The sequence below is a fragment of the Rhopalosiphum padi genome, chromosome 1, assembly GCF_020882245.1.
Source record: "Rhopalosiphum padi isolate XX-2018 chromosome 1, ASM2088224v1, whole genome shotgun sequence".
NCBI lineage: Eukaryota > Metazoa > Arthropoda > Insecta > Hemiptera > Aphididae > Rhopalosiphum > Rhopalosiphum padi.
Genome location: NC_083597.1, coordinates 34,357,531 through 34,381,503, shown reverse-complemented (window position 1 = coordinate 34,381,503; position 23,973 = coordinate 34,357,531). Strand labels below are relative to the sequence as shown.

The 23,973-nt window shown below is 26.8% G+C and overlaps 1 protein-coding gene across 2 annotated transcripts; it reads right to left on the bottom strand.

Moving 5' to 3' along the window:
* Positions 1-1,394: 1,394 nt before the first annotated feature.
* On the bottom strand, positions 1,395-23,973 carry LOC132918707 (phosphatidylinositol phosphatase PTPRQ). Of its 2 annotated transcripts, none has more exons than XM_060980129.1 (20): positions 23,499-23,973; positions 19,770-20,069; positions 18,921-19,196; positions 17,256-17,410; positions 16,876-16,999; positions 16,055-16,336; positions 14,955-15,284; positions 14,423-14,595; positions 13,584-13,722; positions 13,080-13,400; positions 12,243-12,410; positions 11,152-11,284; positions 10,496-10,713; positions 10,337-10,404; positions 9,132-9,266; positions 7,880-8,011; positions 6,810-6,952; positions 6,551-6,689; positions 5,716-5,791; positions 1,395-1,689 (listed from the first exon to the last, which is right to left on the bottom strand). In XM_060980129.1, exons 1-20 carry the CDS (start codon positions 23,581-23,583, stop codon positions 1,619-1,621), a joined length of 3,468 nt encoding a protein of 1,155 aa, XP_060836112.1. In that variant the 5' UTR covers positions 23,584-23,973; the 3' UTR covers positions 1,395-1,618. The 2 variants fall into 2 exon arrangements, with proteins under 2 accessions (XP_060836112.1, XP_060836113.1); XM_060980130.1 differs by having other exon boundaries at positions 11,179-11,284; positions 23,499-23,969.

Genomic DNA, 23,973 nt, shown 5'->3' with positions numbered 1-23,973 from the left:
GTGATACACTATCACTGATAGTGTAAAGACAATGTAATATTTCAAAACCTAAAACGGGTAAAACATGGTGTATTATTATTATTACAGCCGTGTATTAAACGATTGCAGGAAACTTGAGCGGTATAATAAAATAAATTACGTAAAATTATTAGTGATCGACCTTGAAATATTCGCCTAAAATATTGGGTGAATTTTATCTCGGAGCATAATTTTAATAAATCTGCGGTATATAAATCATAATATTATATGAGAATTGTGGACAGTTTGAAAGCGATTTTTAATTTTTTTTTTTGCACACACTTTTGTTGTATTCAAATATAATATAATGTTTATGTATATACCTATATGTATATTATGAGCTTGTATTTTTTCGCTATATTTTTATACTCTGCAACTTTTTAAACGAAAAATAATTACATATAATTATATATTATTATTGTGTGTGTGTGTGGCATATTATTAAAATTTTAAAATACGACTCATTTCACTTTTTAATGAACAGTACGTACATTTTTTCAAGGTTAATTTGCAGTTTTACAAACAATAAAACCCGTTCAATTACAAGCTTCTCGGAGAATTTCTTAAATTATTTAGCATTATTTAGGTATTGTTGTGAAAACCTAAGAAAATGAAAGGGCAATAAGAGCTAGTTATTGATGTTATGTTAATGCCGATGAATATCTATGTGTTCGGTGGTATAATACCTTGTAACTTTATGCTGCAGGCCGTAATAAGTATTTTAGTAGGTACGGTTACGCACGTACTATCAAACTACTCCCGCGGACCTAGCTGAAAATTACAAACATCGAAAACAATAATATAGATAATGCTGCAATAGATGGTAAAATAATATTTAAATGTCTATACTATTAAAAATATATATACTTTATCCTTTAGGTCTTTATAGTTTAAAATTTAAATATACAGTTTGGGTAAGATATAAAATCACTTTTGTATATAATATAATTGTCACTAAAATGTATTAATATTTACCCAAGTGTATACAGTGTTTACATGATTAATGACTTTTTTTATGTAAAATTAAAATTAATATATAGTAAATACTATTAATACAAAGTGCTGCGTTTTTTGTTTTAATATGTTTTATGTCGTCATCATTCGTTTTATACTGCAGTAACTATTTGCTTAATTTTTAATGGGTATTGCTAATTTTTTTTATTTTTTTTTTTCTGATGGTTTTTACTATTATAATATGATCGTATACTCAGTATATTTATTACTGTAAACACAATATTATTATTTATTATACATATACTATTGTACTCTCAGTTTTCATAGATTATTTATTCGTATTCATTGTCAAACTATTAAACAACGTCGTCAAACATTATTGGAAAAGAAATTAAAGTGTATGTATAAAGTTAAACAGCGAGTTAGATGTGATAGTATTGTATTTTATCGAGGACGTGATATTTTTCTTAATATATCATAATAATGTATAGGCGGTACAGGTAATTGCACGCATAACGCACATTTCACATTTTTACTCAGTTGCAGATAAACATAACCGATCAACTCGATCAAGTATTATTGAACTCGCGTTTTTGTATAGTAGGTAATACCTATTACAATATTAAATATTAAATACTATATCCTTTCATGCTTGTATAAGTCTTGTACCACACGCGTCCATACCTTTGGTAGGAGAGACGTGTTTCTTCTTTTCTTCTGAAACAAAATATAAGTTTACTTGAATTAAAAAACACCATTTTGAGGACAACATACAGTGGTGGTTAGCATAGTGTAAATTTTAAACGCTTTATCAATTCTAACGAAGAATTTATTTTAATATGATACTGTGCGCGCGCGTGTTCGTCGAAATCGAAGCAATTTAATAAAATATTGCGTGATGATAAACATATTCTTTTATAAATATTAGGAGCCACGACAAGGACGCGGTATATGTATATCATCAATATATATTTAATATTTATGTCTATATATCGTAAGTCGAAAAGTCATATTTTTCCTAAACACTCGCGTGTTGTGTATATGGAACCTAAATGTTGTTTCATGTATATTTCATGGTATTAGTATATGCTTACAAATTTCACATCTTAACAAAAATACATTTTAATAGTTTAAATCAGTTTAAAATTAATTAAAAAAATACACAAATAAAAATAAGAATGCTGATATAAGTAGAAAAATCTAAGTTATAACACATTTGAACATAGGAGTTTTGACGAAACTTATACAATATGCATTACATTTTCTTTAAACAGTACCTAATTTAATTAGATGTAAGTTCATCATTTCATTGTGTATAATATCTTTCTATTATTCATATGTATTAAAATTACTGTATATTTAAAATACTGCCACTTGGCATTAACTTGATGAAAAAATATCTATCAAAATATAACATTGGCGATAAGTTGAATTTTTTAAAATTGTAATAAATCATTTTTTTTAAAGCTGTACAAATGTACAATATTCAAGTCATAATTTTAATAGGTATCGGAAACGATGGAAACCAATTCGGATAACCATACGTAATATATGCGTATTATGTATCTTACGAAACACTATTCCGGGAACCAATTCGGAATTACTTACCGTTTAACAAACGCAGTAATTACAATGTCTCGTTTATAAGTAGATTTAGTATACAGCAAGTAGGTAACACAACCTAGCTCTCTCTATACTTTTTACATATATAATATTATATACCTATTTATACGAAAATATAAAATTCGATTTCGAAATCGATTACTTCTCATTTACTTTCCTATATAATATAATGATAATAGACGACGTAATTAAAGTCTGCTCAAGTCTGTTATTGAAAAAATACCTATTTATTGTTTATTATGAGTTAATGTTTGGTGGACCATTGTTATTTAACCGATATAATAAAATATTATCATCACTATCACATTTATTTTATTCACTATTTATACTAATCAACGGGATATGTTTCAAAAGTTTCTAAATGGGTCTGTTTCTTTGTTTCTTATTAGGTATACGGTATACGTATTCGTCTTCTATAATAATATTTGTATACCGCTGTATCTATATGTCTCCATAACTACTCTATAACTATTAGTTTATAAATGAACGAAAATAAAGAATGCTTATAAGACCAAATCTGAGACTCTGAGAGTATATTTTTACTTTTAAATATTCCAGTGTTTACTTTTAAAATTCAAAATTAAAATTTCTTTAGTTATGCGCCTTATTGAACCAAATCAAATGCATATCAAATATATTTTAAACATTTTGGTAAAAACATAAATAAAAAATTCGTATCACAAAATTGAAGTCGTCCTTATAAACCTTTCAAAATAGACACTTTATCATCCAATAATTATTTTATCATTAATATTAATTAATTATTTTACTTAAAATATTATTGTTGTGAACATTTTAAGTATAGGTATAATAAAACTTTTTTAACCGTACAATTATTGTATTATTTGATAAACAAATACTATAAACTTTTTATTATATACCTAGGTACTTAAAAGAATATTGCTATAATTTTTTTAAGTTTATAATATTATAAACTATAAATAATTATAAGTAATAATTTTTTTATATAGTTATATTACAATTGGATAAATAGTAATGTATAAAACACATCATTTATAATAATAAATCGATACGATAACAGTGTAGTAGGTAAATATGTCGGGTTGTACCATTATATAAATTTACGAATAATAACGTATACCTACGTAGTACGAGTAGTAGGTACGTACCTAATACCTATGTTAGCTGAATTACCTGGCTTTGCCTGTGTGCAGTTTTAAACGAAATCATACCACTTGTTAAACTAATTTTATTAGTAAACCTATTTTATGGCAACCATTTAAATAAACAAAAAAAAAATATTTTATTTTCTGAGCTAAAACAAAATTCAGCAGTAAGCCACCCTATTGCAACCTATTATAGGAGTTGAAAAAATAATTTACAAGCACCCTACAAATCTCAAAATCTTGCGAAATCTATTATTTATACTGTTATTGAAAACGGTCCAGCAATTTCTGACTATATTGAGGATAAAAAACAAACAAACTAACAAAGAAACATTCATCTGTATACTTAATAATATAGATTATAATATAATATACTGCGGCGATCCTCATATTATCATGTGTTATATCGCATAAATGAAGAATCTTTGATCACTGCACTATGCGCGATAAACTTTTTAATTTTTTATGTTTAAATGTTTCTCGTGTTCGATTATATATTTGTATGAGTATTTTGCAACTAACTGCAGACACTGCAGTTGAATGATATTGCATTTTCATAAGTCACTGTATAGTAATTTAATCAAACAGAAACCGTGTCACATTGTCACTATACGTCTTGATAGAATATAATAATACTATGCTATATAGTATATAGTGATATTTTGCTGCAGTATGCTCAAATTATTTATCGCCGCATATTTTTGTTTTATATTTAAAGTTAACCAAGCTAGGTTAGAAAATGTGATTCAATTCGAACTAAAACCCCGAACTCTAACATCCCATTGTCCAATACCAATAAAATTCACTATATTTTAATATTAATATTGTAACAGTTGTTTTATAAATTACTTATATTGAGTGTAATTGCAATGCATCAGTATCGCTACGTAAATAATATGCATTATACTTGATATATTTTTTACCCTTTCGTTCAATCTGAATTCAATTCAAGAAATTCAAGATGGAAATTTGCCCTTCTGAACCCTAGTAACTAACTTGTATCAAGTATTATTAAACGATAATACGGGACACTGGCAAATTATTCCTTATCTTTGTCCCCCGAGGTTGTTATTGTAGTTGCCTATTTTACTCCTTGTTATGTTCATGGACAAATTAATTAAATAATCATACATTTTATAATACATGACAAATATAATAAACAATTTAAGTAAATACTATAAATGTTTGTAAATGACGTAATAAATAGTTCATAATATTTTATTATTGTAAGAGATAATCATTTGTAGTATTTGCATATACTTAAAATCAAAAATCATAAATTCAAATGGCAAATACAATAAACCATAATTATGTATGTTCTATAGTAAGTATTTAATAAATCATAACTCATATATTCTACTTTTTCATAATAATAATAATATAATTTAAATTAAAAAGTGAAATTATAACATAATTAGATGCTTAAAACTAATAATTATAATTTATAACTATTATTTTTAGTAACATATTCAAAGAAGATGATGTTTTGTCATAACTATTACAGTTAGACACTTCACAAAATTTTTTTGATACCATTATTACTGAATATTGTATGAATATAATTATAATAACGGAATTTAATTCTCATTATTCACTATTTTAACATGTATTATTATTAATACTAAGAATTGTCAATATTATAGGCAAAGGGAATAAAGAATAATATTGTCATTTAAGTAATACACTTCATAAATGAAAATATGAAACACGCCATAAATGTAAATAATAATTATTATTATTATTCACAGCTTCGTGAGCATTTTATTTATGACAAACAATATAATAAAGTGGTAATTAATAATAATAAATAGGGAATTTATATTAAATTAAAAAGGAAAACAGACAACTATTATAGCAATCTAGGAGGGCAGTGTTAATAATTTGTTCACCACTTTTTTAGTTCAGACTGTACTGTATTATCGTTTATAGTATTTGTTTTTGATTATAAATAACAAAAACAATAGTTGTAATGATATTATACTCTTCTACTAACCTGCTGTTGTATTCGACGAATTTGTCTGTAGATTTAAACAATACGCTAAAAACTCGTACACGAATTCATATTGAGCCTAAAAAATTATACAATTGATTAATATTTTGCATTTGATATCATCATTATATTTTTTTCGGACTCAATTTACCTAGCCCCTCAGAGCAATAATGAAATGGAACTATAGAGGCATAGGAACTAAGAAAAATACCTACCTATGTCACAGAATATATATATATATATATATATTATTCTATGCCTATGTAGAATACTGGAGAAGAGATATGATTCGATAGAGTTGAGGAATATTTAAAAGTAGAAAATTAGCAAATTTTTAAACAAGGTAGAAATAGATAATTAATAAAGAAAAGGAAAAGATGACGGGTACTAACTAATTGCTACCAATAATAATAATTAATAATGTATACAGATTCAAAAACATGTATTTATTCTGACTTTCTGTATACCTAATATATTAAATTAAAATAATTTCTAATTATTAAAGAACATTATATAATGATCCCTAAAAAAGCAATCTTCAAATAATACTTTGTATTTAATTTAATTATTTGAAAATATTTAATACAATAAGTAATAAACTAATAACTGTTACTGTTTTAAAATAAATATGTTTCAAAACTTGAAGTGGTATAATATATAGGTTTATATGAGGGAAAACTGAAATATAATACAAACTAATAATATTCTATGTTTGTAGGTATGTAGTAGTTTTATGTAATAATAAATTATTATTGTACTTTCGAGTAAAAATGTAAAATAATTATATTATTAAACATATATGCATATAAATGTTTAAACTATGAAACAAATATTTTACCTGTGTTTGTACCATATTAGTCCGTTGTTCACGCAATCTTAAAACAGTTTTGAAAACATTTAATTTTGTTCTATCCTGGTGGATTAGACGCAATAGCATGTCACAAGCTATGTAGGTTCCCGTCCTGCCAACTCCAGCACTTTTAAATAAATAATAATAAGTATTACGCATTTAGATTGAAGAGTCGTTATTACATTTTAATAATCGAGACTAAAAATTATTAATAAATAATAATATTATTATTATGAATTACACTCACCTACAATGCACAACAATCAGACCAGCTGGAGATTTTGCTTGTACTATACGCCAAAATCGCAACAATGACGATGGGTCACTCGGTGTTCCGAAATCCGGCCAGTCGTGAAATTGAAAATGTCTTATCGTTTTTTTTATATGACCCTAAAACACCATTTATCTATTACCAGTCTTTTCAATTTTAACATATTTTTTTATATCTTATGTTGTCAATACATACACCTGTGGGTCTTAACTTCTAAGTCCTTATTAAGATAATTCTATATGTATAAATCGTATAATCGTAAATGTATAATAAGTTAAAGGTCAAAGATTTGAGTATGAGGATTTTAAATTATAATTGTAAATTGAAAACTATTATAAGTTTCTATTATAAAACGGTTCCAAGGTTCCAACAAATACTGGTAAGCAAATATATCAGACTATAAACGTTTGAAGATATGCTGTATATTAAAATATTATTTTTGAAAATCAGATCAGTTCAATTATTTACTAAAAGTAGGTACTATACAGTAACTGGATCTAGAGGGTAGCTGTGGTGTATTCGTTAATTTTTTAAAAAGCCTGCAGACTATTAGTTAGTAATTATTTATTTTTACACATATTGATTTATTTATAAATACCTACCATAAAAAACATAGACTATGACTTTAGTCTTACCGAATAAATCGTGATCACTAACCAATAAAAGTCTTAATGCATTTTTATTGACAAGCAATATCTTACAGTTGAATTAAGTTCAACTAATCTTACTCGAATCGATTTAAGTTATTGGCAACTTTCTCACCTACCCACACAATAATAGCTCTAAAACCACTTGTACCTAAATATCTTGTATACCTCATATACACTAAAAAATATTATAGCCAATAAACTACGAAATATATATAGAATGCACTAATAATTAGTCACAATTTTCGATAATCACTTTAAAACATAATTATATGAACCATCAAAACTACCAACAACGCTAGAACTAGGTATCTATAAGTTAATTTTGAGATAAGAGTTCAGCACCTGTATTATTTCAGGTCTTTCGAAAAGAAATATACAAGTGATATAGATACTTACTTTTAGAACTGTCAATATTCTGATTGTGAACGAATAACGCTCTTTGTCGACAATCATAATATCATTTTTCACTTGAATATCGCCAAAGACTAATTTTTTATTACTGTTTGGAAAATATTTATCGCATTTTATCTAAATAAAATAAAAATTAATTAATTAATTAAAAAATCATCCATAACACATTACTTTAATAATTGTTTATTAAAATATATTTGAAATTTACATTATCAATATAAAATAAATACAATACCTATGTAGCTATGTATTATTTATAACGCCTATCGAAAAAAGGATAAATTATTCAAAACTTATCAAAAAAACACTAAAACTATAGAAAATATTTTTGAAATTCATATATCGTATGTTAAGAACCTCAATAGTATCATAATAATTAAAAAAATTGTCAAATTACTGATATAACTTTCAATTAAAATTTGTATCTGGTCATATTGAATCAGCTACCCCTGCTAATAAACATCAACCCTAGAGTGCTTTCTTGTCTATTGAGAAATTCCACTCTCTTTTTCATATACTTCTTTGAACCATTAGCTATTTATATAAGTCACATATACTCCTTTATATACACATAAACGTCTTATGTGTTTGGCCAATGTAGACCCTAGCTTTAACTACAGAGCACTTTCTAATTAAATAGTAACTATATGAACTTTTAATTTAAGATATTTTCACTAATTACTTGATTTTATTATATTTTTTGGTTCTGGCAACCTGTTTTATATTTGAATAAATAAATATTATTATACAAGTTATTACATAAAACACAATTGCATTATCTACATGACAAAACATGGAAAAATAATATCTTTCTTATATTTAAGAAATATTTTATGGCAAGATCTCAAACATTTATTATTTTAGTCCAATGAATAGATGTCAAAGTTCTTAATTTATAAATTAAAATATAAAATCAAGTTAGTAACACAAAATTGTATAAAAAAAAGTAGCATAAAATTATAGATGGTATTGATGGTGTAGCCAGAAAGATTGGGTTATGAACCCCATCTCCATTCCCTCCTCCACCATCGCCTTATTTTATAATACATGGTCTCATTATATTAACAGTTCAATACCATTTATTTTTTATATACATGTATGTATATACTAAATCCTAACCCCTTTGTATTGATGAATCCTGGTTAAGTCACTGAATGTTAGACTCACCTATACTTATAATATCTAGGATTAAAATACGTTTACAAATAATAAATCTTGGAATACAATTTTACTCCACCTTGTCTTTTTCACTAATCTGACACAACATAACAATCGAAGCCACCTCTTGGTCTAAAACCATTTGCCACATATCAACGCAAGTATTTTTCAATGGACCTTGACAAGCTATATATTGCCGAATACCATTGGAATCCTGAAAATATGCAATTAATTTGTTAAATATACAGTAGAACCTCGATTATCCGTCTCCCAATTAACCGTCTTTTTCGGTTAACCGTCAGGCCACATTTACACGGGCTACTTACGCGTTACAGTAAATAATAATATGTATAATCCGAAACTTTCCGGCAATATCTACTAGATACGCGATAGATACATATGTATATATATATTTTTTTTTAATAGTTAATTCTATATTACACGTGTGTTCGTTCACTTGACCGTTCGCGTTTTTAGTCTCTTTGTGTGCAAATATTTTAAGTATATCATAATTACTAAAAAATAATTTCAAATAATATGTATGTATGTTTAAAAAAAATGTTGTTGCTCGTTTGACCATTTTTTCGATTATCTGTCAAAACTCTGGTCCCGAGACTGACGGTTAATCGAGGTTCTACTGTAATTCATAGTTCTACATTCCTAACCATCAGTAATAATCATATTTATAAATAATAATATAATATATAGCATTAGTGATACATTCATAGATTATGACTTGAGATTATGACATAATATATATATATATATATAAAATGTATACGTAAGACTGTAAAATTAATGCATTAAAAAAAACTTTAAAAATGCACTTAGAATTTAAAAATTGTAGTATAAAATGCAGAATTAGTGTAGTATAAAAATCTCTTTAAATATTGTGTACGTTTAAATTATACGTATATATTGTTACCCATGCATAGTAGTCATAAGCTAATTATTTTTCAATATAAAACATGTGGTTTTAACACAATAATTAATCAGAAAAACTATTTGTAGTTCAATTATAATAAAAGTGATGTACTCGGAAAAATAAAATAATAAATAATTAAAGTTGAAGTAAATCAGCTTTCCTTATTAAACAACCTAACTTAGAATAAAATAATATAGAGTCCCAATCTCCTCATGCAATTAGAGTACTAGAGGAGATTATATACATTATAATAATTAATAGCTAGTATAGTATATATTATTCTTATAAAACGTCTATTCTTAGAATGTGCCTAATAAATGTATACTATTAAACTACGACTTTTATAAATTTTCACTCACTTCAATAAAAGATGCGTTAATGTAGTTATCGGTATCATCAGACCTTATAATCACTCGGTTGTAGTCATCTGTATAATATATTATATAGGTATAACAAGAGCAACACGTTGGGTGAGTGTATACATAAAATAATTAAATCGCTCAGTTTTCTGGTCTTACATGGTAACGTGTTGATATAACGATTTTTGAACTTGTTCTGTGGCTTCATAGCCACGTCTGTCGTAAAGTTTGATTTCGAGTACACGTTCAATAGGTCATATTCGGCCTCGATTTCTTGAGGAGTTTTGGCTGACAAGTGTTTGAAATTCATGTCATTCGGCACACCTGCAGACTCTTGGCGTATTGGAGTCGTGTGTATTACTCTATACTGTACGGCCCTATTTCATTATATTTAAAACCTGTACATAGTGGCTTATTTAGGTGGGGGAAATGCCTATAGGTATCCCAAAGTAAAATTTTCAAAATCCGATAGGAAGCAAATTTTTGATTATTTTATTTTTTTAAACTAAATTCAGATGGTTAAAATTGTGGAATTATCTATCAATATAATAATATTATTCGATAATATTTTCTAGTCTTTGTTAACCAATCATCAACTTTATATAACCACGTTTTTTGTACATAATATTAATGTAACTAAAAAGATGTTTTTTGAACAGTTGCAATATTTATATCTAGTTATTGTACTTTTGTGAGAATAATGTGGGTGGCAAGGCTTTCAACCTTTGAATTAAATCTTTTTCAAACTCTCTCTGATCCTATAGCTATTAAATCCTAAATACGCCACTGACTAAACACGATCATAAGTATATTACCATATTATAAAGTGTCGCTCTACGTACCACGGAACTTTTTCGTTGAGTATACAATACATTCCAGACGCAGTGATAAGCACCGCAAACAGTACACTGTACAACACCAAGTAGTAGACTGCTGTGGGTTTACCGCCTAAAATGTAGCACAGTTATAGTAAAACATAAAAGTACACAATAAAAAGGTTTAAAAAAACCGGGTTAATTATTGTAGTTTTTATTTGTATTCTTATTGTGGTGGTTTTATCGCCCTAGTAACCATATATACTGACGTGGTAATGGTATCACATATAATACATATAATACATATAACGTGACATGCAATACCTAGAAATTTAATGAATATACTTCAAACCTTGTCCAATATTTACTATCTTACGCGATACCAGCAATCATATTATGATATAATACGAAATTAAATAATACCTAATTATTATTATTAGAATATCAACATTTGTATAATATATCAAACTTGTCGTTCAATAAAATCCTAGGTAAAACCATAGTAAGTTTGATGTATTAGTTTTACGTTAATGTAATGTTTTTTTTTTTTTTTTGGTATTTAATAGTTTCATTTAAGGGGAGAGTTGTAGAAAGAGTGATCAATTACATCTTGCAGTGGTGTACCTATATCCTGTTATTAGTATAAAATTATTATATGATGTGGGTTGTAATTTTTTGATTTTTTTTTTTAATATATATAATATTATTATATACAATAGCCAATAAGTTTTAATTAAGTTTGCTTTTCATAAAACCAATTTTGGATTAATTTGTTATAATTGTAAATAAATACGTACTAGAAAATATAAATATTCATAATAGTTATTTATAAAAAGTATTAAATCTTGAGAAAATGTTGAGCAATATTTTGGTGTTGAAATATTACTACAAAATAATATAAAATATTGAGTTTTCAACCAAATTTCTTCAGGATTTACTGACTTTTCACTTTGTTATAATATATATAATTATTATTTATAATATCGCTATATTATATTAATTATATTCTAAATAATACATTTGATGGCTCAAGTTTTAAATTTATTTTTGATACTTTATACCCAACACATATGTATTCCTGTAGCACTTACGTGTAGTAAAAGGTACAGTCCACGAATCTTGAAACCCGTCTGCTGTAAAAGCCCTGAGTTTCAATCTGTAGTTAGTAACGGGTCTTAGCGGTCCGTTGCAATAACTTTTTTTGTCGTTAATGGAACAAGTGTTGTCCGCGCCAATGTCAAAAACCCCATCATTTTGGTCTAAACGTCAAACCAAACGACAAAATTACAACGTTGTTATAATAGGTATATAAAATGTGAAATTTAAAAACTACTAAATGTTTACATTTTTACTTGTTTTTTTTAATCGTTAAAATCTTTAAAGGAACACATAATATTATTAGAATGAAATATTACGAATTCAAAAATATGTTTATACAATTTAAAATCATGGACAAAAACATATATAGATAATGTTAATACTTAAGGGTAGCACAGGAATTGAGTGTTTTAGAGGGCGTAGGTTCAACGTTCAAAATATGTACAATGCACAGAACTTCGTGGATATTGAGAATTATCGTATCAAAATTAATACTGGACAACGCATGGCCATTGTGAATCCACAATAATATCGTAAATAATTCAAATTATAATAATTATTGTTTTTAATTAATTATAGTTTATAGTTTTTACAGACTAAACGGCACTATAACTTACCATTTACAAATAAATAATCGTGTTAATATAATTAATATAATAATTCCATATTATGTAAGACATAATATTAATAAATTATGTTGAAATCGTTTTGTATACGATTACAATTATATCGTATTGTATACCGGGATGCCCGATTTTCGGTTACGATTTCGCCCCCGAAACATATATAATATAAAACAATATAGTTACGAAATCAAATACTCTACTGACCTTTGAAAGGCATCCATCTGTCGGGCGTTGTCTGATACGCCAGTATGAAAGGGTACGGTGCAGCTTCGGCCCACGTCCGCATGGGAGGCGGCCAGACGTCGTCGTCCATCTGCTGCCGAGGATTATTCATCCTAGTGCCATGTTCTGGCTTGTCAGGAAATCCACCGTCCTGGTAAACGATTATCGAATAGTATTGAATGTTTCCAGAAGCGCTCGAGAACAAGTCACTGGGTATGGACAAACGGACCTGCGTGAGATGGTTTTCGGACACCGTCACTCGTAAATGACGGTATGTATCGTATTTGCTAGGTAAATCAGGGCCTGTATACATTACAATAAAATCAGGTGAAAAATCATTTTTCGCTGTATTACTTATAAGGACAACAATGTTACACAATAAACATTGATTCATAAACAATAAACTAAAACAAATTAAAAATCCTGACTATAATTATTATTTTAAGACGTATAATATAAAATTATATAATATGCTGTGATATATACTTGTTGATGGTGTGATAAATCTAATGCGTTTGTCTTGACCAGGATTCTCCACGGTATCAGTTATCGCTGCTACCGTACATACGTACGTATATTCAGGTAATAATTGGGTTAAACTATATTCAAATTCCGTTTCGTTGTCCTGGTAAAATATATTTTGTACTCAAAAACATGTTTACTTGTAGTTTTTAAATTTAAAATTAATATACGTGTAGTATATTGCAGTACATAAAGTAACATTTAAAGTTAATGAATTTAATAAAAACACAACTATTAAAAATGAATAATTGCATAAAGTATGTTTCTATCTTTGCCACTGTAAATTATTTAAATACAAAATATACGCTGAATTCCGGAATCATATGAAATATTCGAAAAAAATATTGTGCCCTATAACATCCAAACATTTTCCTATAGAATTTGCTTTGCAGCAAAATAGATTTCTATTTAATAAAATAACTAAATATAATAGCTATTAATTTAATATACATTTTGATCAAACTTATTTCTTAATTTTCTCTACAAATAAGTAGAAAATAAAAACATACATTTACAAGTCTAGAGATATCCATTACCTCAGCATTGCCTGGATTCAAATTTTAAAATTAAGATGTACAATTTTATACACCCTTATACAAACATGTGAAAACACGATTTTTTTCATATTGATGCTACGGTAACCCCAATACGGATTATACAAATAAAGTATATATGTACCTAATACTGAATAATTTTGAAATTCAAATTCATACTTAGCAGTGCTGAGGAAACGAGCCTCTGGTTAAAACAAATGTATGATCGATAAGATATACCAATTGATCATCAAAAATAATTTTTCTTACTGAAATATCGCATTTAATACTGAAAATGTGATTATGAAATCCAAGTCTTTCCCCCACCAACGTACTGTGAAAAAATGCGATTTTTCCGTTTGGCATGCACGGGTACTTCCAACTCAGTACGACCAAATTGGATTCTATCGATTTGACTTGTAGATTTTTGACCGGTGAACTAGCTACAAAAACATATCGAACATGGTTAAATATTGGTATACCTTTGGAACTATAGTAAACTATATCGTCTACTCGTAAATCCATAATTTAAACCTAAGATAGAAAATTAACAATTAAAGTGTTAAAAATAAGTAAAAAAAAATCTTGAATGTACCTAATATTAAGTTTTTGAATTTTAAAAATACTATGCAATCCATGATGATAATATTATTTATGACAGTATATATATTTATATAGTGTATATCTCATAGTCAGTTAACATTTTATTTACTGTTTATCGTTTGTAAAAAAAATATTATAATATTGTACAACTGACAATTATTTGATAAGAATAATTCTTATATTGCAATGTGTACATTACTCGATGATAACGTGTGTATCGTAATATTTGTTGAATTTCCATAACCAGACTCTGTTGCAGCGCTCAATTCTATGAAGTAGCAGCTAGCGGGCATTAGATTCCCAATTTGATTCTGGTATGTCTGATCATTTTTAATGAAATGTGTGACCACGGGTTCCGCGGTTCGAGGCGTGCAGTGTTTCGGTAGTTCGTATAGAAAATTCTTGAACGTAACCGTCCAACGGTAATTATCTATCGCAACGGGAGATATCGTAGTAGGTGCTGCCCATGCAAAGACCACACTATTGGCAGACAACTTAATGATTGATAAATTCGTAGGTGGATCTGGCACTGTCAACATAATATTATCGACAACAATATAGTATACTATGTAATATTATGCATTTATGCCACCGCAACTGTACGCCATCGCAACACAACCGATGAATATAATTATTGAGACATACATTATTGCATTTGCATATGCCGTACATACTAGGTGACCATATTATTATTATAATATTGTTTTATATAGGTAGATAGTATATTATTTCAAAAGTTAATATTATAATATTTAAATGTATAATAATGTGAAACCCTAAAGAAGGCGGAGGAGAGAAAACGGGTGGTTTAAAAAGAAAAACGAATCAGTAAAGGACGATGAGACGGAAGAATGGAAAACAAGGAAAAATAACGAGTTAAAAAGACAATCTTCCAAAACAAGACATATAGGACAAAGACATAAATACATGATCAGTAGCCTAAGATAACAGTGGAGACAGATAATTTGTATTCGTATTAGCAGCTAACTGATTGGTAAATTATAAGTAGAAATTGAAAATATATGTAAAAAGTTATCGATAATTTTTTAATTCTACATACTTATTCAATTCCATAAAACGCGTACTTCTAAAATAAAAATATAACATATAACTATCTACAGAAACATATTTTTTATATTTTTAATATATTTATTGTAAACATATTTTTATTTTACCAGCAATAATAAAATAATATTATACATTATATTATCTTATTTAACTATAACGATATTAATCGTAGTCTTTATTCTTTAAATCATTCTATAATAAATTGTCAATATAATAATAATAATACAATACCCTGTAACTTTGACCAAAATATGATTTCGTCACTTTTTTCTGAATAACCTTGCTTATTATAAAACGCCGAGTAACAAATGTATTTCGTGAAAGGTTTCAAGTTATCTATGGTCACTGCTTGAGTAGGTGAATACGTCGTTACCTCGAATGAAGAATTCAAATACGAACAGTTTACGATTTGATTTATTAAAGTGCAGACGGATTCGATAGGATGATCCCATTGCAAAGTGACGTTATAACTGGTTAAAAACAATATTCGTCCATTCGTGGGTTTTTCTAAAACTGAATAAATCACATTATTATGTTCTTATTTTACCTAGGTATATACTATATAAAGTTTAAAATTTAAGTTCATAGATCAAGAATCTTATAGCAACTATAGCGGTCCCTACTAAGATTTTTTTAGAGGGCCAAAAGTTATTTTTCATAATTACTTGCGAGCTGCATACATATCATAACGTTAATAATATTTTTGCTGTACCTATTTTATTTCGTTGCAGGTACATGGTATAACTAAATAACAATTTTTATTTTATCTGATCTTTACAATATATCATTTATTTTATAATATCATCTTAAAATGATAATCAAATTTAACTATTGGGATAATAAATGAACTATTATGATATAGCCAATTTGGCGCAATTAAATAATTTAATAGTTGTATGGTCCTGTTAGAGCAATCAATGATAATAGAAAATAATAATTATACAAAACATAGAAAGGTTATACTACTACAAAAATACAAAAACCAAAAATTTGACGCCTTTCTGTTAACCTTTGTGTTATATACTATTATATTTATTTTTAGATGATATTACCTTCGGCAATTACAGTGGCTTCAGTTTTAGCTGACAAACCATTTTCGGTGTCTGATATTTTCGGCGTGACCATTATTTGATACGTTACACAAGGCATTAGATGTGAAATAGTTAAAGAATTTGTCTGCAAATGATTTAACACGGCGCGGTATAAATGTATAATAAATATCAGTTAAATGTTAACAATAGAAAAACTTTAATTTTTAACTGGCCAGTAGCCTACACTAATTTTCTAAGTCAACATTTGATTTTTTTTTTTATAACTGATGGTATAATTATAATGCTGTATTTTTACAACGCCAAAAAACAAATTTCTCACTATATTTTTTATTATTGTCATAATTGTTTTTGATTTAATAACAACAAACAATGGTACGTACTTCAGTTATAATTGTAGAGCAAACGAATATATCGTTGCAATAAACGACTTCGTATTGACGAATACAGAAAGATGAATTAATCGGTTTATCCCATCTAACGAATATAGTTCTCGAGCCATTAGACGAAGCTGTTAATTTTACTACAGGTCCAGGTACTATAAAATATAAAAAAAATTTAAAACTTAAAAATCACAAATCGAAAAAAATTTTGTTTCTAAAAGTCCTTAACCTATAAATGCTGTCTGTTATTTGTACATAACTTACATTTTATTTTTATTTTTATTGTACAGTTGTATTATACATAAATACATTATTTAATGATAATAATAATATTTTAAATAAATATTAAAGGCTAAAAATAAATGTATATAAAGTAAGTAAAATAAAATATTAAGTATAATAAACTGAACATGATTTGCTAGAAATAAGGAATGTATTCCCTTATGAAATTCACATCATTTCCTTGATTGATTGGGCGAGTATAAGTCGATGGTAGATCTAGCCATATTGATAAATGAAAAGAGCAGTAAATAAGAAACCTTGAAATTTATCACAAATATAAGTACAAGAGAGTCTACTGTAGATTAATAAATAAAGTTTCAACGGAAGTTAACATTTACTACAATTATTCGTCTATCAGCTTATGAGCACAAACAAGCCCACCATACAAGGAGTAATCAAGAGGAATGTGATTAATTTTTAAAATAAAAACAACAAAACTCTTGAAAACAATTTACATTTAAATAATATTAAAGAGGTAATTTTAGATCAAAATTGTTTTAGAATAGGAATACTATCTAAACGTAATATGTACGGAGATAACGAAAAATTAGACATGGAAATTGTTCGTGAATTAGGTAGTTAATACGAAAAAATGGACAATGGTTATTTAATTTAGTTCCTATAATAACATAATAACAGCAATCAGTAACTACAAGGCTTGATTAATGTATAGGCTATATTTAATATTTTGCTAGATTCCAAAACAAATTTCATTTTTTTTTTATATGACAAATAAATGAAGAAAACTTATTTTTGTCTACTGAAATTCGATTACGTCACAAGGTACAAGGAGTAATAACTTGTATCATAAATGCATTTAATAAAAACTAGATGAACATCAGTGATAATAATATACCTAATAATATATGTAAATAATAAATGGGAAACATACTATTACGAAAACGCTTCAAATTTTAAATCATAATTGTTTATGTATTAGCTATAGCATTAAAGTAATGAATGGATTTATTATTTCACACCAATACTCCATAGGAAAACTTCTTATCATTTGATTGTCCAACACTGTCGTGTGGTACTTATGGTTATGGGTATGTATATGTATATGAGTTTTGTAATATATTTTTTTTTAATACAATATTGTTCAATGGTTAAGAAGAAACTAATGTGTCTAGGGCAGTGGGGCTATGTTCAGGCATTAGTACACACAATCTACGAGTATTTAATTTATATTTATACGACTTTTATATTCTAGTCATATATTATTTTGTGTGTATCCCTTATTTCATAATCCTAAAACTATAAAACTTATAAAATATGTAATACTTTCGGTTTATTATCAAATATTCAAGTAGTCAAGTTTTCAGAAATTGTTCGAAAACCAGATATGGTATTCTCGGGACTCTCGGGTGGACCTATACATACTTCCATGGTCCGTAGTTACATTGAACGCTGTAGGATTTCCTTTAACGCCAGCGAAATCGACCGCAGAAACGTAACCGAAATATGTGACGCATGGTTCTAACGCATTTATCATGTGATGGTCAAAATCGGTTTGTATTTCTTGGCCAGTGCCCCGCATTGAAGTCAACGACACGTAAAAATTTGACGTACACAATTTCTGTTCCATCGGGTTTTCCCATGAAATCAAAACTGAATGACTTGAAGTTATTACAGTTAAGTTTCTCACAACTTTCAGTTCTAAAATATATAAAACATTTTCAGTAGGCAGCTTTTACCAATTATTTAAATCCACATTTAATAACATAAAACAACTCTATAAATACTGTGGACACCGCTTATATAAAATTCAACTTTAGGACCAGCACAAATTAAGTCTTATATTAAAATGAACATTTTAAGTTAAGTAGAAAAAAACATAAATTTACTATAAAATGTATTTTTAATTTTAATTTTAGATATTTATTGCATAATACCTACATTTAAACTTTATTTTGCTATTTTACTCTTACATAATATTTATTTTTTTGTTACTTTCGACTATTTCAAAAATTATACTTATCTTACTTGTAATACATATTAAAATTAAATTAGTGCTAAATAACTTTTTATATACTAATTTATTTCAAAATTTTACAAAAAATAACTAAATTTTCTATCAACTTTTTACAGAATTATAATAAGGGTTAAGAACATTATAAAAGACTTTTTTTTTAATGTATTTACATACATGTTGAGCCTTTTAAGCTGCCAAACCTTAACAACTGCAGACGTAAGTACACTGGTTACTTATTTATTTATTTTTTTACTTACGGGAGGTATGTGAAGTTAATGCAACTGTAGAAGCAAAGGGACCACCAAACACATTTTCACCTGTTCCATAATATAAACATCTCACTGTGATTGCATAGGCTGCGCACTCTATCAATCCGGTTAACGTGAAATTATTGCTACTAGTTAGCTTAATTTCATTGTTCAGTTGAGTGGAATATGTCAGTGAATAATTTACACTCCCGTCTATGTCTGGCAATAGTCTCCATTCGGCATAAAATGCGGTTGGGCTAATAGGCTCTATAGTCAGTTTAATGATACGTCTTTGGGAATCTTCAGATTCTAAAATAAACAAAATAGAACAGTATAGAATTAAACAATGATATCAAATAATCATATCACTATTTACTATTTATCGAGTGATCCATTTAACGCAAGACACTTTCTTTAAAACCTTACGTTCAATAACTATTAATGTGTTTGAAAATATATATTTTAAATAATTTTAAGTCATTACGAAACAACGTTTTTAGAAGAAAAAATTATTATAATATCGCTTTTAAATTTTTATTTTTTTTAATTGACAATATTATGCATGTCTAATTTTCTATTCTAAAGCAGAATATTTTTTGAAGTTCTGCATCGATGTATAAAAATCAAATTTTGAATGAGTAATTTATATTAATAATATTAATATAAGGTTGCTAAATAACCTGTCTAGTTTAGATGTGCGAGTGGAGTAATACAAGGGTACTGCCGAGTACTCCGCAAAATAATGGTCTGCTACTCTGCTCATCAAAACTTAAAATACTTATAGGTAAGTTATTACTAGGTAATAAACTACTTTTCCGAAATTTGATTTTAATATTTTCAAAATAATATTTTGCTTCGGAATAAAAAAAAAGTAAAAAATGTATGCTGTCATTCAAAAGAATAAAATATTAAAAAAATTATAGGTAACAATAAAAATGTTATAGTATTTTTCCAAAACTGTTATTTTATTATAAATTAAAATTATTTAAAGAATATATTTTCAAAAAGTTAGTATTTTCTGAAAGAATGAGTGTCTTACGTTAGATCACCCCATGTATGTTACCGGCAAAGTATTGAATCTGGCATTCTACACAATTACACAATTATCAAAGCTTTCTATAAATAATGACAAAAATAAGCAGGAAAAGTAAACATGTATATATTATATTATTATCGTATTAATTAAATCTGTCTACAAATTTCCGAATATCGAGTAAGGAGTGTATTAAATATTTAAATTTATATAAATTTATTACAAACATAATCTGCAAATAAAAAACTTAAGCCAGCAGAAGTTGGTACTATACAGTTCGAATCTAAAATCTTACAAAACAAAAAAATTAAAACATAATATTATAAGTGGAGTGCATGGAGGGCTTACCGTCCACATAGGTTTAAGAAATAAAACCTTCTATCGACCTTACAATTCTTAATCATTTACTACCTAATAAAAACTTAAATATGTTTGGTTAAAATTTATTAAGTTCATATAAAAAAAAAGACTTGCAAAAATGCATGATATTAATAATATTAATATTATATATTTATATTATATTAACATAACTCGGGTAGTTAAGTCAATAAAACTAAATCATTAATGTTATTACTGGTATAATATAATATTTAAACTATAGATACGTTAAAATGTCAGTGACCTGCTTGATCATTACCAATGGCCATCAGTTGCATTTTATATTAGATACTATCCATATTAAAATGATGTATTTGTCGACTTTAAATAAGATATGTATTATATATATATTATATAGATTTTTTAACTCAACCTACCTTTATAAATGTCAATAACTAGCACCTATACGTATTTGAACAATTAAAAAAAATACATTTTTATAAATTATGAGTTTATCATAGATACCTCCTAATAAAACATTAGAACATAATAAATATAAAATCAAATAATAAGAATAAAACGTAAAATTTCCAAAAAATAAAAAGATTTTGTCCGCAGTAGATCTTAACTTAATAAATAATTTAATTGTGTGTCAATATTGTCTCAATTCATTATAATTAACAATAAAAAAAAATCCGTCTAGTGGGTAACTGCTTTGGTGTATTGCCGCTGTATTGTAAGGTGTAGTTACACTGTACAGTGTAGGTAAGTACCACGCCATTGATAGCACCAATAATGTATAATAATAATAATGTGTTAAACTTAAATACAGCGATAAATCATTGTTACGATAAAAAACAATTTGCAGTGAATACTAAGTGAAGTTTAATTATTTGGTAGGTTAACTATAGTTATCAAAAAAATAATTCTAAAAATAAAAAATTTTAACAAATGTTGGTTCTCGTTAAATTTTGAGTGAAGAAATGAATATATTAATTTTACAATAATTATGTGTGTGTGTTTATTTTAATTTATCTAAAAACACTTTAGAGGGAGGTTTCTGTTAAAATATTTGATCTCGTTGATATTTTTGAGCAATTTATTATAAGAGACAAAATAAGATATTTAAACAGAATAATTTTATTGTAAAACAATAATCTTCTTATGACGTATGAAAAGATTTTAAGTATATTTTTCTTTATAATCATTTTAAATACAATATTATTTAAACGAAATTGTGGTAATTGAGTTTAATAAGATAATTCAATAAGAGAAAAATAATTTTAATTATAAACAAAATAAGTTGTTGAAAATATACATTTGATTAAAATCTTAGTTCCATTATTTACCATTTTTTTATACACAATTTTCCAATTTACCTGTCCATGATGTTGTTAAATCCGATGTCAAAGTTTCTTTTTCGAAGATGTTCATATTATTATCATTAGTAAAGCCAAATTAAATAAATTGCAATGAAAAATACCGAAATAAAACAGTATAATCGAGATCATTAGAATAGGCAATACCGAAAAAAAAATAATAATAGGTAATAACAATAAAACATGACATCTTACATCTGTGCGTTCCATGATAAAAACAATACAAACATTTTCCAATTTAATAAATAATAAAATAATTATTGGTTGAACTTTTTTACTTATTTTCAAATATATTTTTCCTTTTGTAAATGTTACATATACATTAATACAGGGCCGATTGATTGGACCAAGGCCCAGTTGACGCAGGCCGTAGTTCAGCCTATGCTTTTAAACAAAAACGCTGTGATATGATCATTATTTTTAACACCAATTATGTTACCCATGCGAACAATATTGTAATATTATTTAGTAATAACAGTAATAATAAATTATGACAATGACGAGAAACTAATCATATACCTTAAAATATATAACTAACAACACGAACGCGCTAGCAAACATACGCAACCATTATAAACATAGGTATATGTTTGTATTTATAAATACGCCTAAATCCTGAATCCATCACGAAGCTCTCGGAGTCTGTTATTTGGTATCCATCCAATCATCATAATAATTTGTTACTTTAGATTTAAAATATTTTCATTCAATTGAATATTTTTGAACAGAATAAATTCGTTATTTTTTGACTTCAGAATATTTACATAACATTTATTATTCATACCTACTATGAATATCTTATTCGTTTATCAGAATTACATTTATTTCGATACATCAACGACCATTTATTGTTTAATTTATAATAATAAAATAATTGATTAATATAGCATGATCTCCCGACTTGTTTCCTTATTTCCACTCGAACAAGCATAAGACATAATTAATACAGTTCGCAATAAAATGTACAAATGTATCAAATATTTTTAAATATATCGTTATATATTATACCTGGTTGGCGCAGTGTAGAGATTACAGTCACATAAACTGTTAACAGCGTTAACAGCGTTATAAAAAAATTGTTAAATATGTTCATGTTTAATGTTGAATGTTGATGTCATTACGGAGACAGTGGCTACTGACTGTTTACGATTTGTCGTCTCGTGTAACTACTAAAATACCACTGAATGTAATAATGTAAATCATATTATGAACTAATTATTAATTAACTATAGTTTAGTTTTTAATAAATATTTTATGTACAAAATAATAAAAATATGTCTTCGAAAGTAAATCAACTGCGATTAGTGCGGCGAGTGCTGGTGACAAATGTTTGATGCATTGTATATGTAAACGCGATAAAAAAAAAGTATTAGATAAAAGGTCGAATATTATACAAGTCATAATTAGTTTGAAAAACTCGTATTCGTATATATACACTGCGTGGTCAGACGATATTTTTTTCTTTCGATATCCGAAGTTTTTT